This window comes from Ictalurus punctatus, chromosome 25 (assembly GCF_001660625.3).
Source record: "Ictalurus punctatus breed USDA103 chromosome 25, Coco_2.0, whole genome shotgun sequence".
Taxonomy (NCBI): Eukaryota; Metazoa; Chordata; class Actinopteri; order Siluriformes; family Ictaluridae; genus Ictalurus; species Ictalurus punctatus.
Genome location: NC_030440.2, coordinates 7628067 through 7650553, shown reverse-complemented (window position 1 = coordinate 7650553; position 22487 = coordinate 7628067). Strand labels below are relative to the sequence as shown.

The window sequence follows — 22487 nt, the reverse complement described above, 5'->3', positions numbered from 1 at the left end:
CTACGATGAGACACTGGTACAAATAACTGCTATAAGTAACATCAGTGCCTCGGGTGAGTTTATGTAGTTAGTGGAGTTAGCTATGCTTGCTAATCTGCCAACAAAGTGAGTATGAAGCCGAGCATATAGCATGTAAATCAAACAACCAATTTTCACACTGATTAGTGCATTATTTAATTTGTGTTTAACTACTTAGCTGTAGAAGCTATATATAGTTATGGCAATTTCTTATTGGATCTAAAATAAATATATCACTATACCCCCACAAGAGACAAACTACAAATAACACAAGCAACTTGAACCTAGGGTTTGTTCTGTCAGGCCTTAATAGCGTTAGATGATGGACATGATCAATGCATTAATTATTTGGGACCTGAGCATCTTTAATAAACACTTACAGAGCCTTGTTCAAGCTACAGTAGGGAATACAATACGGACTGGTCTTATGGGTACTTTATCAAAACTAAAGCTGGATCCTTCAAAGAATAGAGCTGAGCAAATGCCTCATCAATTTCATAGTTTCAACCATGCCTACACCACTTCATCCACCCAAGTGAGTGACTGGTCAATTCCGCAATGTACTGATATCGTTAACATGCTCGTATGCATGTTTAAGAGTGTATTGAAGCTGCTACTGGATAGAGGGTCTTGCATACTGGCTGCAACTGGATAACATTTCTCACTGTAAAAAGATTTAGGAGTAGGATTATAGCCCATTTTACTCCCAGTCTGGTCATTTGCCAGTTCCCACCCACCAGCTTGCGCTCCCCTAACACACAGCAGCTATCAACTGGGAAGGATGAAGGTTGCATAGATGATCTTACATAAGTCATATGTACTAGTGCAGGCTCTACATGCAGGCATCTGCCTACATCTACTTGCAGGCCAGTGGAACATTTTCTCACTATGGTGCAAAACTTTGGGCATAAACCCCTTATCTTGTATTATGAACAACGCTTAGGATTTTTTGCAGAGTTGGCTAGAAGCGTCTCGTTCAAAGTCCACCCTAAAAGTTGACGTCGATTGGTGTTTTGCCTCTGGGAACACTTAAATTAGACAAAAGTTTTCTTAAAGGTGAAAAATTGTTTCTGCTGGTCCGCAGTGAGGCCAAATGAACCACGGGAAGTGTGCAGTATATATAGTGACTTTCGCTTAACACAGCTAGTTTTTTGTTTTTTTTTGCTGGCCATCACTACAGCTAAACAAGTCTTATTGTTTAAACATGGGTGCAATGGTGGTGCAGTGGTTAGGGCTCTGGACTACTGAGCTGCCACTGTTGGACAATTAAGCAAGGCCCTTAATTCTCAACTGCTCAGCTCAGTTGTAAGCTTAAGCGTAAGTCGCTTTGGATAATATTATTTGCCAAATGTCACACTATGGCTGAATTCAGCATTGCTGCCGAAGGTACTAATGCCATGATATATTTAGAAACATATTAATCCATCTGCTTTCATACATGAGAATGTGCTCAAGCCAGCATCTATCCAGTGAGAGCTCTTAAGTGCTATTTGAACATGAAATTGCCAGCCAGCAGGTCACTGTTGAGCTGATCATCTGTTTGAGTCTAAACACAGGTTAGCCCACTAGGTAAAGGAAATGATTGTGCCAGCGCACTTGAACACAGGTCAAGAGACACCTTAAGTGCTAATCGGCGCACAGTATAGCTAGATCCTGGGCGTCGGTGAAGAGGTGACATGGAGCTCACTACTTGCCATATTTGACAGACAGAATGTTGTGTCATCACAGCTTATGTGCTCTGTGGTATGTCTGAGTGATTGTCAGCCTCAAAAGAGACTAATCTTACAGTGCTGAGTGATTATTACCCTCAACAAAAGACAATAGCCTGTGAGTACTTTGAACGATTCTTATCCTTAATACTAAACAGTACTAGAATGTTGAGTGTTTCTCAACATCAACTGAGAACAGCATCATGAATACACAAATTGAATTTGCAATAAAGGACAGTATCAGCACTTGAGTGGTTCTCATCCTCAGTAGGAAGTGGAATCCGCAGTTTATTTTAATTGTAATGCACAATAAAGTACAATATCATCAGTATCGCTATAATTTTTTTTGTCTTAACTTGCAGTGGGTCTAAACTAGTGTTAATTTCGCTAACGAATTCGATGATGAGACGACACAGACATCATTAAACACTAACTGTGACTATATCAACATGCAGTATTGTTGACAAAAAAAAAGACAAGGCTAAAACGTAGTTTAAAAAATAATAACTTTACCGAAATCTCTCTGAATTTTTGTTGACAAAAAAAGGAGACAAAATATGATGGGGTTTTTTTTCTGAAAGCGAGTTCCACACATACAGTGGTGCTTGAATGAATTCTGAATTATCAAGTCATTGACCCCTAGTTGTTCTACCAAAGAATGGTTAAAGAAGAATAAAGTTAATGTTTTGGAATGGCCAAGTCAAAGTCCTGATCTTAATCCAATAGAAGTGTTATGGAAGGACCTGAAGCAAGCAGTTCATTTGAGGAAACCCACCAACATCCCAGAGTTGAAGCTGTTCTGTACTGACGAATGGGTTAAAATTCCTCCAAGCCGACATGCAGGACTGATCAACAGTTACCGGAAACCTTTAGGTGCAGTTATAGGTCACACCAGATACTGAAAGCGAAGGTTCACATAATTTTGCCATATGTAATATTGGATCATTTTCCTCAATAAATAAATGACCAAGTATAATATTATTGTCTCGTTTGTTTAACATGGTTCTACAGATCTACTTTTAGGACAAAAGGGTTTACTTTTTTCACAGAATGGTTCACAAACTTTTAAGCACCACTGTAAACGTAATGGGGATATTCTACATGTGGTTGCGCAATACTGACTTTTCCTGATTGGACATAATACCTACAGGCTGCAGCCAATAGGAACGCTTCTCTATTGGTACACGCTCTCACAGGAACGATCAGACCACCTCGGGTAAGTTAACGGAGTCAAAAAACAGAAACAGTTACTTTAACAGATGCGATAGTAGAAACTCTGTTTTGAACACCCTTATTCATCTTAATTTATTTTCACCATCATAGCTCGCTAAGTATTATATCCACAGTTATGTTAGCCTACATATTTATTACAAATAGAGACCTAGTTACATAGAGAGATATGTAATGTTTGTAAAGTGTTTTGCTGTCACTTATGCAGATTCTCAAGCCACTAAGGGGTTTTACTGTACTACTTACATTTTTTTTATTGCACTGACACAGGCTGTCACTCTTATGTTGTCATTCTTTTGTTGATAGTCAAAAAAAAAGGCAAGAAAGAGAGAGAAGAGTTTGAAGGGGAGAGAGACAGTCAATTGGGTACGATGAAAAAAACTATATCAAATTACTTTGGACCACCTGGTAAAAAGGTTACGAGTGAGAGGGCAGAGGGTTGTGATATGGAACATAATGATGTTTGGAGGAGACATGAAATAAGTGTAATGTTATTATATAAGTTTCTATTTGTAATAAAGGTATTTATATATATATATATATATATATATATATATATATATATATATATATATATATATATATATGTTTATATTATATTTATGCATATTTATCCCTGCCCCCACCCCTCTGATTCACCACTGGCTAGACTAGATTGACATAAATGTTAATCAATAATTATCTTATGGCTAGAAATGTCTGGAGTTTTCAGTGACTAAAACAGTTTTGGTTGACTAATACACTAAAATACTTACGGTTTTCTTTGACTAAGATAAGACTAAAATGCCCAGACCTTTAGACAACTAAAGCTTGACTAAAAAAAAAACAGGATAAGATTGACTAAATATAATTATTTAAAAAAATATCACAGACATTTTACACAGGACTAATTCTAAATTTAAAAATTACTGTCCAAACACACCCCTCAATATGTAAACATCTAATAATCTTGTTAATAAATTAAATAATGGTTAATACCAAGCCCCAGTATTAGTAGGTGGAATGAGTTAACAAGATGTTGATACTTACCTATTACCATTCTTAATGACCATTCATATTTGACAATACAGTATGGGCTGCATTATTTCCTAATGCGTTAAGCCTTAGTGTATGCATTAATTCATTACTATGAAAACATTTGTCTATATTTGTGTGTGTTCAAGTATAACCACAGATAAACCCTGAACATTTTATTTGGTGCAGTAATATGCTAATGTACCCATTTAATTAATTTTTTTTGTTGTTTACTTTGTTTAATTTCTACCAAAAAAAAAATAGCAAAGTTCATCACCTTGTGACCATGACCGAGATCTTTTTTGCACTCGGTAACATCTGCTATTTTTAATAATCTCCCTTGTCAGTTAACTGAAATGCTATTTGTCCTACTCCTCAAAAGTTTTCAAATGCCATTTTCCAACCCAGTTAACATTTCATCATAATTAAGAGAAATTCAGGGCACCTGAAGAGCCTCCAGTGTTCTAGCTCACAGAGCAGGAAGGACACACACAAAGCCTGCCTGACATGAGCAAATTGGTACAGAGCTTCATGTTGTGCAGTGTTTTATACGAGACTGTTATCAAATTAAAAACCATGTAACCTGGATTTTATTCAGCAAGGTATTACCAAAGAGTGCTAACATTAAAGCGAGGGTATAATGATTCAAATTCGATATGATATGATACATTTACAATACAGCAAAAATAAGCCATTGATTTAGGGTGCCTTAAAGTGTTTTACTTAATATTAATTGTATCCTCCAACAAGTACAACTCAGAACATTTACATTTAGGAGAAGCAGTGAAGAGTTTGGCCTATTTGGTAAGTTTAATAAAAGTCTTCTGGGTGAAACTCCATCATGAAGCTGGTGGAAAAGATGCCAAGAGAGTGCAAAGCTTTATGAGGAATACTGTTATGAATTTAAAATAGATATACCTATAAAATAGATTTTCTATATGTGTTATTTTCTTGATTATTACTGTAAAATATTAGAGAATAGTTCAAATGAAGAAAACCTTATCTCACAATTTTATCACATGATCACACAAATTTATTTAGATGAATACAAAAATAGTTCAATTGTGTTTTTCCTCAAAGGTATCGTTTATGATATTTATCTGTGATAGCGTGGGAGATACAATAAGCAAAGTTTTCCACCCATTCTGTCTATATGATTCTGGAAACAGAAGATGCTTATCAAAAAAAAAAAAAAATTACTTTGTTTGCTTTACATTCTTGCATATGAAAAATGTGAGAGTTTCTATTAATGAGGTTTGGCAGGTATTTGCCCTTTGTTCAACTCCTTGCCCACTGCTTCCACTGAGGAAAGCTTACTCCGGTACCCAGCCCATTCTCTATCCTCACACAGTGATATTAGCATCCCAGCTAGACTGCGTACAGCACCTCCCACTGCACAGCAGGCCAATCATCAGATTAGCGCCTGCCGCTAGCGACCACAGAGAGATCTATTATAGTCTCAGTCAGATTCACAGATCCATTCCTCCTTATTAAGGCATCCTCTGGAAGGCCCACACTGAATGGGTAAAGATGGAGCTCGCTGTCTGAAGGGGGGTATTGCCTTGGCGGAGGCGTTGCCATTTAGAATGGCATAAATTAGAGCACTTTGTTTGGAGATCAAGTCCTAGTTTGGACTTTGGAGTATGAGCCAAAATACTGGTGTAATCAATCTGATTATTGTACTGACTGGCAAGCTTTGAGGTGAATTTTTAAAGGAAAAAGGGACATTTTGGAAAAGGCCAGGTTTAAAGATAGAATAATCAGAATAATTCATAAATCTGAAATTTAGAATTGGAATTAGAAATGTACAAAATGTCCCAAATGGCTAAATTATTACATTTACTAAATGTAAAGTAATTTTGCTTATTCAAAACCATTGAAATGTTCACAATTAGTAGTGAAATATGCAATAGAACAAATAACATTTTATTCATAATTTATTAATACAAAATACCAAAATTCTGCTCAAGTAGATAGTAAAAAGACCATTAATTAATCAGTTGTTTCTTAATTTGATAATGAGGAAATGTAACTGCATATTTCAGCTGTTACGAGAGGCTGAATTTCACACTAGTCCTTTAGCTAAACTGATTCTTCTAAATGGGATCACATAAACTACTTTATCTCTACACAATCAGAGCCATAATAATACTTGTCCTCTACAAATAAATGCAGATGCAATAACTGCATTCATAGACTAGCTGTAAGGTTTTTTGCTGCAGTGGGTGGAAGGATCAACTCAGAATAATTCCTGGCATGCTTAGCCAATGCATAGGGTCCAGACTGGCAGCTATTTCCCTTTCCATACTCGTTTCTCCAATTCCATGTTTTTATACAGTCCTGAAGCTCCAAAAAACACATGTACATATACTTTATATAAGCTAACTGAATATCTGCTGTCTGAAAATTTGTAAGAGCAGAAATGTATCGTCCCAAATATTCCATGCATCACGAGTCTGCACTCACAGTACATCAAAAATTTAGCCATGGTTTTCAAGGCACTCACAGATAAGCACAGGTTCTTAAAATCAGGATAGTTTACTGTATGCCATATCCATCAAGTCATCTTTTAGGACAATTCTGGCACAAGACAGATGATACAACAAGCACACATCTTCCCTTTTGCTGCTTCTGCAGATCTTCTCAAGTCTTAGTCTTTCCCCTTGCTGCTGAAAGAGCAATACTCTGTCTTCTCATTTACAGTAATGGTTAGAATGATGAACCTGTGTTGTTCAGCTTATTGGCAGGAAGAGGTGCCGTTCCAAGAAGATGCCTTGTAAATCAAGCAAGAGAGATGCCCATCAGTAGCCTCATTTCTGGAATTAGGTCTTAAACTCCAAACCTCAATGAATAATAATTACACAAGAAGGTGCTTATTATTTTACTTCTGGAAAAAAAAAAAAAAGAGGCGTCAAAGAAGCTCTTCATTGTGGAGTGCTGTCTGTTCAGTTATATATGTTATAGGAGTATTATGCATGAATCAATTGGTGAAACAATCCATAATCTACAAAAGACAAGACCCTACTCGAAACCATTTTCAACTGCACAAGATTCAATATCCAAGTTTATACCAGATCCGGTTTCAGAGACCAAAAATCCAAGATCCAACTAACCTGGTCAATTACTGATGACTGAAGATACAAGCCGTCTGGCCCCTGTGACTCAGGCTCAGTGAGTCAAATGTTCAAGAGTCCTGATTCCCATAAAAGGAACTGTACTACCTATAAATCTGTAGGCAATTGAATGGTAAGGTTTTGGAGCTCTTTCACAGCTAACCTTTTATTGCAGAGATATTTTGTATGCTTTCACTGAGGCGTTCTCTCACAGCGAGGACACTTTAAGGAGTGATAAAGAGAGTCACACCATACAGGGTGATGCAAAAAGCCACTGACCAGGGCAAATGGTGCATGGTGAGAGATTTTGAATGACAGCTCATAGATAAAAGCTGCTCAGCTAAGGTAGTGGGAAAGAGAAGGCTTTTAGATAAGTGGTATAAAGAACTGGTGAGACTGAATTCATGCAGACAATTGTGCTTGACTATATTCTTTGGGTTACTGCAAATGTATTCTGGATTATGAGAAATACGGCTTCTCTGGTTAATCATATGTAATGTACAGTAAATAATGTCTGCTTATTTAATAGTGTGCTTCCAGAGGGTAAGAATAAGACAGTGTTTGTGGGTTGATGTCTGTGTGTCCTTCCCAGTGATCAGACTCATGCTTTATTCAGGATGTGCTCTGTAGGGGGGATTTCTTATTAGTAAAGCCAGCTCATCAGCCGAGCCGACCAACTAATAGTGCACAGAGGGGAGGTAGGCTGCCAGTATCAACATTTAGCTATAAACCCTCACACACACACACACACACACACACACACACACACACACACACACACACACACACACATGCACACAACTCATATCTCATGACTGTTACTTCTTACAGTATTCTATACTACTTTCAACCTACACCATGCACAACATCCCTCTGAGCACATCATACTTTCAACACACCACCACTCCTACTATTTTATGTTCAGGCATTAAGCACAGGGAAACCTACACCTAACATGACTCACAGGTTGGTGGACTTTTGTATTTGTATTTAAAATACAATGGCACTGGCTATTATGTGTTTCTTAAAATTAATTATTATTAATTTCATGTTAAGGGTAGAGCTCTGACAGCATATGAATAACAATCTTGCTGGTTGTTGAGTATTAAAATACAAAAGTAAGAATGGACACCTAGCCACAGATAAATCTCTCATGACAGTTTCATATCAACATTATAAGCTTTCCGAAAGTACAGTGACCTTTTGAATAAATACAAGCAGGTATTCCCTGGTGAGCAATATCATCTCCCTGCAATGAAACAAATTAAAGGTTGCATATGCTACAGTAAATATGCTTTCTTCTGACTCACTCTGCACATTTCTCTCTAGTCCAGCTAAAGAAAGAAGGCAATAGCAAAGGTTATAAAAATCTATATATCAGGAACAAGTGATTCAACTGAAGCCCACAGATGGTCATATCATTATACGCTATGTGGCCAAAAGTATGTGGACAGTTGACTAATCACAAGCTTGTTGAACATCCCATTATAGATTTAGTCCCCCTTTGCCACTCTTCAGGGAAGGCTTTCTACTAGATTTTGGAGCGTGGCTGTGGGGATTTGTGCTCATTCAACCACAAGAGCATTAGTGAGGCCAGGCACTGGTGGTGGGTGAGGAGACCTGTAGCTCAGTCAGTGTTCCAGTTCATTCCAAAGGTGTTCAGCGGGTTGAGGTCAGGGATCTGTGCAGGACACTTGAGTTCTTCCACATCAACCTTGACAAACCATGTCTTCATCTAGCTCACTTTGTGCACAGGGGCATTGTCATGCTGGAGCATGTTTGGGCCTCTTAGTTCCAGTGAAGGGAAATTTTACTGCAACAGCATACAAAGACATTCTACACAAGTGTGTGCTTTCAACTTTGTGGCAACAGTTTGGGCAAGAACTACATACGAGTGTGATGGTCAGGTGTCCACAAACTTTTGGCCATTAAGTATATTTTGACAGTTTTAGTATATTTGACCTTTTTATTTCACTACTAAAATGAATAAATTAATACAGTTTAAGACTGACATTAACGAATTCCATTCATTTCTGAGGCCATTCATGTGCTTCATGAATGAATCATTCATGTGCTTCACCAGCAGGAGGCCAAGTTTCGAAGCCATAACTGGGCCTGATGGCTCTGCCCCACCACTTAACCAGTAATAACATGGGACTGTATGTCATCATGCCACAAGTTCAGGTGAGGACAAACTGCAGAGAAATAAATAAATCTGCTATTACTGAGCAAAACCTCAGTTCAGTATATCTACACAGGGACCATTTATGGTTATACATATATGTGGCCTTACCCGCTTCCGGAGGTTGCAGGTGAGGATGAGGTTACGCGAGAAAGAGTTGGCAAAAGCTGTGTAGAATTCCAGCACCTTGAGCAGAGCCTCTCTCTTGATTACATGCAGGTCACAGTAAGTCAGCGCCCGCACATTGGCACATGCATGAGCAAGCGTGGTCTCTTTCCAAAAAACATCACCAAACACATCACCCTTACCTGCAAGAAATAACAAATTGACAAAAGACTAAAGAAAACACAAACGTGACACTATCTTTAATACTGACCACACTTGTTGCTGGTATGAAATTGAATGTAAAGGCATGTAAGAATGCATTTTATTTTTACCACGCAGTTTCTATAAAGAGCCTAGGTCTAAAGTCTAAAACTGACTTTCTTTGGGTTTAGCCTTAATCTGGTTTTCTCAAATGTACACTGCCGTCTTTTGACAAGTGGCATCATTAGGAGCACAGCAGGTTCAGACTGGTGGGTTCAAGTAACCGCCTGGAGCATTACTTAACACACAGAGTTCCCATTTTATTTCATTTCATAATCATTAAGACAAGAAAGCATCTGATCTGCTACACCATTAGAACAACGAGACTTTAAGTTCCTTTCCGCAGCACCCAATCACACCTAATGTGATGTCATTTGATAAAAATAGGGGAGTCAACGCAGGGCATATCATATTCTCTTGACAAGAGGAGATAACCATTACAGAGTATTGCTTACTCTATTAGAGGATGCATAAAATATTGCTTTAGAAAATAAATATGTTGTGTTGGATACAGACACACATTTCCATAGTTAAGAATTGCTCTTGTCTTATTGTTTAGAGATTGGCCAAATCTCCCCATGCTCCTTTTATAGACTTAATAATCTTCATCAGATTGCTAACAAATGACAAATAAGAAAAATAGCGATAGTGAATGAGACGTTTAGTATAAGAAAACACAAGCAGTGAAATGTCTCACGTGTGTAATTTAGCAGTTTGGGAGTTCAAAAAACATCCAGTTTGCTTCTTGGCTTTTTTCTACATTCATGTCTACAGAATGAAGTGAAATGTGCACAATCCTGACTACTGGTGATCTGTGATGGCCAGAGCACAGGTGCCTACAGATCAATTATGCAGAGTCATTATACATGGAAAGAAGATTTAAAAAAAAAAAAAAGCCATATGAATAATTTACTATGGTCTGAATATGAGTTTTGTATTTGGCTTGGAAGGTAACCTGAAGGCAAACAAGGGCTATGCATCAAAACGTTATTTTCTTAAATCCTTTATATCCTATGAACTGCCTCACAGAGGAACAGAAACAAGCTATTTCATACAGCGAGTACAGATTTGTTTAAATCTTTTAGCACACTATTGTACTTGGTGAGTAATTATGCAGATCTGTGCTTCCTTGAATATAATATATGTGAATACAAATTCCTCACTTCAGTAGGATTCAAGGAAATGGCAAAAAAAAAAAAGCTTCCTAACAAGATTTTCCTATGTTGTTAAAGCTTAATTAATCAGTATGCTGAGCCAGGGGCAGACTTTTTCCCCTAAGGCTTTCTCTTGATAAAATTCTCCAGTGTGTATACTGACTGCAGTGACAGTCACTAAACACTTGTCAGTCTCTGGGACACAGTTTTTTTTATATATAGGCTGCAAGAGTAACCTATCTTACCTAGAATGGCAATAACCTCATCATCCTGAATGACTTCAAGCGAGCCGGACACCACAAAGCATAGCGTGTCAACACTCTCTCCAGCGTGGAAGATGAGGTCTCCAGGCGCGCAGTGTGTGGTCTGGAACTCCACAGCCAAAGAGCGCAGACAACCGTCACTTGCCAGCCGGAAGGCAGGATGCTCATTAAACACCTGCCGGTTTAGGTGTACGCAAATGTCCGCCCTCATGTCTTTGGGGCAGATGGACAGCACCTAGGAGAAAAGAAAGGGTATGAATGTCATGGCAGTATGTCAGACACATTGCAGTGTCAGTTGATGTGTGTGAATCAGGATGGATGAGACAGTGCATCAATACTGTGTAATGAGTGGAGAAGTGTAGACTCGCACTGATTCAATGAGATTTGATGGCAGCAATAAAATTCCAGAAAGAGACAATTCAGCAAGAGTCACGCCAATAATATACACAAGTCAAAAAAAAAGTGCAGAGTAATACAGTCATGTATCAGTGTGCACAGAATTTATGAACAGGACAAACGCTGCACTGGTGCTCACAGATTTAGCTTCTTGTAGTGTACTTGTGCCAAAAGATGAAAGCTGCCGTTGGTATCTGGAAATGATTTGGAGTTTCTTAGTAGACATGAATATTTCATTTTGGTGCAGTAGAGAGTAATAATTAAATCAACCGTCAACTGAAAGGTTTTTCCTTCTTCTTTTATTTTATTTTTATTTTTTGTTATAAAATTCCAAAATTTTAACATTATTAAACATCATTAATAACATTATTAAGCAACTTGAAAAATGCTTACTAAGACAAAACAGGTGCGTTTTCATTCTAATGACTAAGTTTAAGTTAAAGCACAATGATTATAATTATGATCATGTTCATCTTAAAAAAGCATTTAGGACTCAAGTCCCAGCAGTACTATGCCAGTTTTAACTTAATGATGTCTAAGGACATCATAAGAGCTACGGTGTCATCATCTGAATTAAGCGACATAGATTTTATTATTTTTTATAAATGTTTTTATTTTGTATAAGGTTGTATTATGATGTTTTCTGGACTGACTTCCAGTAGAAATATATGGAGAAAAAAAGTTAAAAATAAATAATAATAAAAATATATATATATCGCTGCATAACATTGTTAAACACTGATGTTTTGAACAGTAAATACTCTTCAGTTATTCAGACATAAATATGGCTAAACACAGCTGTCAGTCTTAAAATATAATAAAAAAAAGATTCCATCTACAAACACAGACAGCTGCATATTCACTCATGTAAATGAATCATAATTAAATACCACATTCATGACCATTCATTGCAGTTACACAGTTTTGTGGAAACAACCCAATAAGTGGTGGGATTATTAAAAACCACATGCGTACAGTAGTGTGCATGTGTATAGGTCTTATTGGCCTTAGGCATTACTGCTACAGGTACAATAAGTGGCAAAGAGAGGTGGCTGTATTCACCGGCTAAGAATCCATGTGTGATAATCAGATTAGATCTCATCTCACCAGCTTCTCCACAATTTGTCTCATACAAGTATGCTATGTCTATGTAGTCCTGATTTCAAAGTGGTTTTTATTTAAGCTCCCCTGGAAACAGCTTAATAGCCATCATTTTCAATTTCTTGAGCACAATCTAGCTGCAGTCAGTAAAGCTGATGCTAAAGGGAAGAGCTTCTTTTTGGCATTAATTGGAGCTGGTCACTGCGACCCACTGCACTTGAAAAAATAGCTTTTTAAAGTTCTGTTTAATTCAGTTGAACAGATGCGAAGGTATATGCATTTGAACAACATAGAAAAGGATGTGATACAAATGTATCAGTTAAAAGCAAAAGGTAGAGGCTTTCTGACCTTCTCTGTGTCAATGCCTTTTGACATTGCCCAGGTGGAGACAATGTAGTCCATTACTCTTTCGCTCAGACCTTTTGGCACCTGATAGAGCTTCAGAAAGTCCCGTACATTGTTCAGCATCTCATGGTAGCGGTTGGTATTGGTGTACATCTGCTGGAAGATGGTGGTCACATTTCCAAAGATGGTGGCATACAGGAGAGCTGTGAAAGAAAGATGGCCAGCAGAAGCACTGTAAGATACATTTGGTGATGTGAAAAGCCACTCAACATGCTAGTTACAGAAGAATCACTAATCTAACGTAATTATTATTGTAATTAATGTAAGTTCTCAACCCATCATTTTGTCAGGGTATTTAGGAAATGGATGCCAAATTAAACGGACACTAGGATTTATTTTATTTGTTGTTAAACAAATTCCTCTACACTGAAAGATGATTTTTGTGTGTAGCACGTAGATGTATGAATGAGAGCGCCCGGGAGATTAGATACAACTTCAGAGAATCTCACAAACTTTGCAGTGCTGCCACACTCTTGGTAAAGAAAAAACATTTTTCTTCAAAAAGGAACTCTCAGTAATAATCTAGGTTAATTGATTATCAAAATAAATTTCAGCTGCAGCACTGCAATCTAAATCCGGTGTATCAGTGGTGCATCAACATTGATTGAAACTATGTATGTAATCCATAGCTATTTATATATATATATATATATTTATATATATATATATATATATATATATATATATATATATATATATATATATATATATATATATATATCTGTTTCATCTTCCTTGAATGTATAACTTAAATGTAGAACTAATTAATATGAATAAGGTGGAAAACGCTAATAAACAGGACATATACGCTGTCAGCTTGTAAGTAACTGAAATCTGCAGTACGCAACTGGTAGCGGGCCACAGGACGTTTCCATGGGAACAAACCTAGACCAAAATAGTTCCTGAGCTCTGTGCTTGTGTTATTACCAGTATGTTTACTGGTGCAAAAGAAAGAGTTTAGACCCGGAGAAGATAAATATAAAAAGACACAAATGTGTCATATACCAAACAAGAAAGGAACAAAACTGACAGTACATTGGGTGGTAGATCTGATTACAGACAACCTCAGTTATAGACTAGCTTCCCTTCAGTTAGTAAAAACAGCAGGCTACTGAGGACCAGAATAATGTAAAGATTTACTGCAAGTTGAATCCAATGGATTCAATGAAGGAGTCAAAATAGAAATAGAACCATATTCTGTGTTCTCAAAGATCATTCCCTTTCAGTAACTGTTTTGATCTTTGTCATCATCGCAGTAATTCTGGAGCCTATCTGGGGCACACAGGGCATGAGCCGGTAATACACCACGGATGTATGACCAGTCCATCAGTGCACCATACACACATATACATGCATGCACTCATTCACACCTAGAGACAATTTATCTTCATCCAGAGGAAACTCACATGGGTTAACATTTCAAATAATAAGGGTAGTGCTTAGTAATTTAAACTATTTAAAAACTACTTAAATACCCAGAAGCTGTTGGCTGGTCCAGACTTACCCTTGTAACTACATAGTTTTATTAGTAGTTACAACTAAGGTCAGTACACCACCTTTAAACATTTGATTAGTTTGATTTACACTTCAAATGCTCTTGATGGTGGGGATTACAACTCCCAGCATCCAGAACACATAACCTTATCACATGACCTTGAGTCAAACTCCTATCCCCCCTCACAGTCACCTGATTACTAATGGAACGCCCCTATTTGCAATCACATTACTTCCTTTAACTATTGCACCCATGATGATGGCAAGCCTATGTTATTGCCCTGTTAATGTTATGGCTGTAGTCAGGTCCATGTTTTCTGATTTAGTGTTGTCTAGTTTGCCTGTCTAGGACTAATTCCCTGCTTCATGATTGAACTCTAAGCATTGCCAAGCCCTCTGGTTTGTCTTTGAAGCATTGTAGCTCAATCAGCACAAGCCAGATGCCTGATATTCAGTATGATTCCAAGGCTAGCAGTTTTTCAATATGATGTGTAGCAATGCACCATGGAAAACATGTCCTCTTTCCACAGCTCAACCATCTTTCAGCATGAGTTTAATTAAGAGCTATTGGTGTTTATTGCATATGGACACTGGTGAAGCAGGCTGAATGAGAGTAATAGCTTTTGTTTTAACGCAGCCTGTAATTTAGGTAAGACTTTGCCAAGTAACAGTGATGCAGATCAGCACCGACCCAATAATTCACTCTTTATGGTGAACAGAAGCTATAGTTTTTATATTAGTTTAGACAGTATGAATCAGGAATTATAGGGTCATCAGCAGAAAAACACAGACACACAACCCCACTAAGCCAAACAATTTCCACACGTCAGAACCCAGTGCATATACAGGTCTGATAAGCTAAGTAATTAGGCAGGGATCACCCACAGATTAGTGTTAATTGATAACACCAGCATTTCAAAGGTCACACAAACACAATCAGAAGCCTTTTGCCTCCGACCTGGAAAAGGCCAGAGAGTAGAAGTGTTGAACAAATAGCATGTATTAATATCACTATTAGCACTTTTTCTCTGGACACTGACAAATAACTGGAGCACGGCTTCAATAAAGAACCCTACAACAAAAGTTTTCTTCTCAGAAAAGGTTAATGGTTCTAAAGTAGAAACTCTTTAGAACCATTACCTATCCGGCAAACCCTTGATGAACCCACAGAAAAGGTGGGAGGGAGAAGAGCTGATGTCAGGCTCAGCATTTCTCTGTTCAAGTGAACAGCCTGAAGAGAAAATCTTTCGCAATTTAAACAGACTTTCACTTTAACATTTCACTTTCAGCTTTGAACACATGCTTTATGATAGCCCTAAAGGCACATTCTGGATTTGCCAAATTGGGTGTATAAAAGTTTCATGTTCGCCTTGTAATGATGGTATATCCACAAGTGGAGAGCTTGTAATATCTCCCAGCTTAATAACCTAGTTCCAATGTAATATTCAGCACGCTGAGTCACTACTCCAGCACATGTGCTCCAGGCTGCTGATCCCTACAGAAAGCACACATTGTAGAACTAGCCATCAAAAATCATCTTTGCTCCTAAACCATGCCACATCCACCCCAAAGCATAATAACTAGATTAAAATGAAGAGAGACTAAAGGGAACATACAGTATGTACACTTTTCTATGGTCAACTCACAGTGCTCCTGTTCTGCTGTTCTGCTTCACAAACTATTTTAGCAAAATCCCGGGCATTAAAAAGCCTGAGACCACTGGGCATTTTCTAAGTGATTTCTCTGAAAACCCACACTGCTGAGAACCTGTACAAGTGCCAGAGGGTTTCACAGATAGGGCATTTTGCTGAGTATGGCTTTAACTGAGCAAGTCTGCTGGTTTGGCACAAATACACACTCAGATACTCACCACTTTACAGATAGCAAATATCCTGATTGGAGCATGTCAATGAAACATTTACTCTACAAGTTCTCAACCAATCATTTGGTTAAGGGATTTAGGAAATGGGTGCCAAATTAAACGGACACTAGGATTTATTTTATTTGTTGTTATACAGATTTCTCTACACTGATATCTGGGGAATGTCATTACAAGAAGTTTTCTGTTGGATATCAACAGAGAGACTGATCAAGCTGATAACTCATTTTCCATAGTAAATTCCCCTACAATTCTATAATAATATGTCACAAAGTTACAGGGGCAGCGGTTCAATCCTGAACCCAGGTTACTGTGTGTGTTTTGTGTCTGTGTGGGTTTCCTCTGGGCTCCCTGGTTTCTTCCCACCTCATAAATTTTTTTTAAAAAAACAAGTAGGTGGATTGGCAGCTCTAAATTGCACCGAATATTGGGTAATTCCAGCCTCCTCACATCAAGTGTTCCAGGGATAAGCTCTGGATCCACCACAACCCTGGATATCAAAGTGGATATTGAAGATGAATGTCTAAATAAATGAATGAAATGAATCATTCAAAGTGAGTTAATATAAAGATGACATCCGGAGGATTCTTATTCTAGTTCAAATCTAATGAACTGCCATGCATTAATTGCCTGTTTGCCTTCAAAATATATAATAAAGTATATTAATATTAAACATGGTATGACTACTGGATGGTTTGAACTTCTGAACAGAGGCCTTTTCACTTCTCAGATTGAACAGAATTTGTCTATAAATGTACTTGTGCTTTAGATGTGTGCAAAAGAGAAACACATTTCAGCTCAAGAAAATCTGCATATTTCAGAACTTCATATAGTAAACATTTATTATTATTATTATTATTATTATTATTATTATTATTATTATTATTATTATTATATATTTTTTAATCCATCATCTGAGGGTTTTCCTAGGCACACACAATACATAAACACATTTGGTTCATTTTAATGTTCAAATGTACAGTAGTTAACATCTGCATTGACAAAGAATATTTTTTTTTATTTTGAAAAGCTTTTCTCTAGAAAGCGTGTGCAGCTGTATTAACTTATTATTAATATTATCTCCATTATACCACACTATGATTCACATTTCAATCAAATTATAGGGCTGGAGCTGTACTCTCCTTGTAGGGCACAAAAACCAAAGTTGTCGATCCTCCCCTGCAATGTCATCATATTGTATTTGACAGCAAAAGAAAAAAAAATTGTGATTGTGATAAAAAAAAAAAAAATGCTTCTTCAGTTTAGTCATTTTCTATCCTCCTGATTTTATTTTGTTCTGCCTGGAAGTCAAATACTGTGTTTAAAGTTGTTGGTCTAGAGGCTATTGCAAAGCCTCACCTCAGACACCAATACTCAAGAAAAATATGGCAACTTGTAGGCGTAAACAGCATGCAGGTGAATTTAATGATCTGATTGAGCCGCTCAGAAAATCAGCCTGCATCCCTGCATAACCCAACTGTGAATATGTGTAACTTTCCCTGCATTAAAAATGGGTGTATCTTTTAAAATTATAGTAAACTCTGAATATAGCTCTAAGAGTGTATAAAATATCTAGACCCAGGTTATCAAATATGCAAAGACCAGTTCAGTGTGTTATCTGTGTATCAAGTCTATTTTATGAGCAGTGAAAGTGTGAGCACTCCAGCATAACATTGTTTAATGTACATGTATAGCTATTGTGCTATCTTATTAGTTGAGATCATGATTTTTATACCAAATTTTCAAACAATTTAGTCACAACCCCTACCAATACAGGAACATGAGGACTACATGTGAATAGCCACTAAATGATTTTTTTTTTTTTTCAATTCAATTCAATTCAATTTTATTTGTTTAGCGCTTTTTACAATGGACCTTGTCTCAAAATGGCTTTACAGAAACATATAAACACAGGATACAGATTTTAAATGTGTGAATTTATCCCTATCGCGCAAGCCGGTGGCGATGGTGGCGAGGAAAACCTCCCTAAGTTGATATGAGGAAGAAACCTTGAGAGGAACCAGACTCAGAAGGGAACCCATCCTCATCAGGGTAACAACGGATAGTCTGAAAATAAAACTTCATTATGGTTTTAACGTGAAGTCTTTGTTGAATTAGTCCACTGTTCACTAAAGGAGAACTGAGTACAAAACTGCATGTGGTAATTGCAGTCCCAAGGCCATATTATATAGTTATAATAAAGTATTACCATTGTCAGTATTGTCACTGTAGTAATGAATTGTAAATTTAGAAGAGGTGGCACATTTGTGTTACACCTAAAATGTCATGGTCAAATGCAGACATTTGTTGTGCGTTTGCTGATTAATGCTTAAATGATCGTTAAGCACAGCACAATATAACCACACATAAACACACAAAAAATGTCTTGCTAAGAGTTTTTCCTCTTTAGAACCTCCGAGCTGTGAGACTGGCAGCAGTGTGAGCAGTGTTTAAGCTTACTGATGCATCCTTGGCCCACCTCATCACAGTCTGGTCTCTCTGTCATGCTGTTTAGCTCACGCAGATATCTTTGCATAATGTATAGCTCAGTAAAGCTGGGGAGCACAAGAGTGTGAAATACTGGCTAGGCGAGAGGACTAAAAACAAAGCCCAAATGTCATTACAATATTTTTAGATGCAAAAAAAACAAACAAACCTATAAACAAGGCATGCAAGAAGAATTTGTGTGTGGTGTTTCCTAAATTTTCAAACTGGATGGGTATACAGTTTTGATTCATTTCATTGTCAGTGGACATAAATTTTATGAGATTTTATGGCAACACAGCAGTAATAAACGTCAGCTATGAAAAAAATTCAGCAATGCTTAGCTAAGCGCAGTAAGATATAAATCTGAGGAAAGGGCAAAAGTCCAAAGAAGCAAAATCAAGATCTCACACTTAATGAAGCTGTTCAAACATTCTTCTGAGGAAATAACAAGCCACGGTGTCATTAAAAGACATTCTCACATGCTTTAAAAAGAGCTATTTTATAAATCAGTACTCCATCAAGTAATGCGAGAGATCTTATCTTCCTCTGTCCTCAATTAATCATCAGTGAGAGTGCATTTCATATTGTTAAGCCCCATGAGACCGGAGGTACAAGACAGCTCTGAAAAAAAGTGCTCGATTCTAGTACACAAAAATAACTGAGTTTGATACGTTATCCGTCATTTCTGAGCTATATTTTAGGGACCCATTGCATGCGATAACTAGAAAAGTATACAAGTCCAGTGCTTTGTAGCTTAGTCTATGTAAGAATCCCATGATGTGATTCAACAGATTAGCAGATGTGCTGATGTCAGTCAACCAGGACGATACTTAGGAGTGATTCATGTTAACAATGATTTTCATTTAAGACAGGCAAAACTCAACATATGTACTGTTTAATTAAGATCCTTCTGCTAACTTTTCTAACTTTGGCCACAACATGAACATAGTGAGTCTGAGACATTACATTAAACACTTTTTAGCAAAATGTCTTCCAAAATTGCTCATACTTTGTTTTTATATATATACACAGCCATAATATATATATATATATATATATATATATATATATATATATATATATATATATATATATATATATATATATATATATATATATTCCAAGATCCAAGCATAGTCCTTCCAAATGACTACATCTGATGCAAAACTAATGTGGTTCTTTCCCTCAAAAGTTTCCCAATGAGTAGCACAAAGACAAACCACACATAAATATAAGCAAACAAGAGAACAGTAGCACTTAAGTTTGGAGCATAATCATTTCAGGAGATTGCCTACAAAAGATTTTTCTGCCCAAACAATTGATACATATGTAGCCTGTAGTGTCAGTCTTAATGTAGGTTTATTTCTCACTGGGCTTTATTTAATGGCCCAAAGAAAAACTGACATTGGTACTAAGCACGCCTGCGTCCCGCAAGGAGAAAGACTAATTCACCCGGGTGCAGTAATTACAGCACAGCCTGCAGCCAGAGTTCATTTCTGTCCATCATCCTTGTTCCTCACTACCAGCATGAGCTTCTCCCCCCAACATTTCTTCCTTACTGTCTTCGTCTCGTTGAAGCAGATCTCTCCAAAGGAAATGGCAACCGCATCATCTGTTCATGCAGTCTCACCTCATACCAACTCAGTGCTTTATCGATATTGAAAAAGGTTAGGTATTCAGAGTTGAATAAACCCATCACACAACTAGTACCAGCATTTATGTCTGTAAGCTAGACAATTATAAAGTCATATTTACAACAACCAAAAAAATAACAGGTAACACATTACATAAGAGTAGTTCATAGGACTACATGATGCCTACACAAATCCTTCACGATAACTGACATAAACCTATAACAAGGCCGATTCCAACAACTATCAACAATCTATAATTCTCTATAACAACTATAATTACTGCTTTTGTCGATTTTGATTCAAGTTGACGTAACACATGAATTAAGTGACAGACTTTTTTTTTGACATAACACTTACTGACTTTGTAGCCCAATGTAATTCCAGTATACCAGAGTCACATGATGGTGATGATGTGACATGTGAGCTTGCTTAGTGAAGTTCCCATTTAATTTATTTATTCATTTTCATATGATACGTTTACATGTGATTCATTTTCCTGTGATTCATTTACATGTGATTCATTTACATGTGATTCATATTCATGTGATTCATTTACATGTGATTCATTTACTGATTTGCTTCTCTTTAAATGTAGTTTTAGACTGTGATATTACAAAGGTCTTTCCAGATTATTACTTGCCACACTGTATGAGATAACCCCAGTAAAATTGCCGGAATTCTATAATATAATTTGTTTACCATATTAGGTTTAAATCCTCTAAAAACAAATTCCCAATTGACTAACATTACTCCGTTCCAGTTCACATCCTTCAAAGCACTGGCATGTTTTGTTTACTCTCACAATCCCTCGCTTAGTGAAGTTAATTGGAAACATTTAACAAAAGCGAACATTTCCAAAGCATATTTTCAGGATGGATCTCCTGAACCCGAGGCTTTGTGGTAACATGAGCTTAAAACCTGCTGTACAATACATAATGCTGTTACAGTGGAGGTTTTTAACAGCGACAATCCTGATACATTTTTATGGATACTTAAGACAAAATCTTGATACAACAAAGTTACGTATTGATATGACAAATTTATGTATTTTTCTGACCTGTTAATATTTTAATTAATACTTCTGATAATACGATACACAATAATAATATAATGTTGTGTATTCTACCGTTCTCTGAGTGGTTTTTGTTGTTGTTGTCTTGTTTTTTATTTACGCTTTTAGGTTTTTATGAATGGTCATAAAAGTATTATGGCAGATATACATATATTTTCTTGTAGGCTTAAGTAAAACAAGTTTAATTTCACTAATTATAGGATTGTTATGAATACTATTGACAATGCCATTACACTGTAATAAAAAGTTTATGAATATTTTCTCTCACATTAAATTAGATTGGTTTTCGTGTTTGGTGAGACATCACCATTATTTTGGAATAATCACCTGTTAGAATAAGCCTTTAATAATGTTTATATACGTCTGTATCAGTTGTCATAGAAACTTTCTGCACTGTATGTGTCATGTAGCTGTATGAACACTACCCTTAAGTAACGTGTTAACAGTAATGTGATCTTGATCAGTACCTCATGAGTACATGGCAAACTATTGTTTATTGTATTATTTGTGTGTTTGTTATTGGGATGCTAATATCAGGATCAATTTACAGAGTACTTGCTTTATAGGCATTTGGTCAGAGACGGTTATATGTCAGTGGTGTAGGAGTCATTGCGATATACTTAAGCAGAGTAAGCAAGGTCATTAGAGCTGGAGTAATCACTCCAGTCCAGTTTGACCTTTAAGAGCAGATTAGGCTCTAGACCAGCTGAAACAATCATTACATGAGACCCATTATACAAAATCCCTCAACTTAAAGGGAAGCAACGGCATATACCAGAGCTTGCTCAGAAATACTAAACGAGTAAAAGCACAAATCTCACTGGGAATCTTTGATTGTGCTGTTGGGGAGTTTGTGTAGAGATATTTAATCCATAGTATGCTGTGAAAAATGCTATTAAAAGTTTGGGATAGAATGTACCTATTCTACACTGATGACTCTTTACATGGTGTAGTGTCTTGCTGTTTTGTT

The 22487-nt window shown here is 36.8% G+C and overlaps 1 protein-coding gene across 1 annotated transcript in view; it reads right to left on the bottom strand.

The window, feature by feature from the left end:
• Nucleotides 1-22487, bottom strand: part of kcnh5a (potassium voltage-gated channel, subfamily H (eag-related), member 5a) — an 80074-nt gene that overhangs the window by 14970 nt on the left and 42617 nt on the right. The window contains exons 9-11 of the mRNA XM_053675892.1: nt 12895-13094; nt 11032-11284; nt 9378-9574 (exon numbers count right to left, since the gene is read on the bottom strand). Of these exons, the coding sequence (XP_053531867.1) occupies nt 9378-9574; nt 11032-11284; nt 12895-13094 (650 nt within the window). The remainder of the gene's footprint in view (nt 1-9377; nt 9575-11031; nt 11285-12894; nt 13095-22487) is intronic.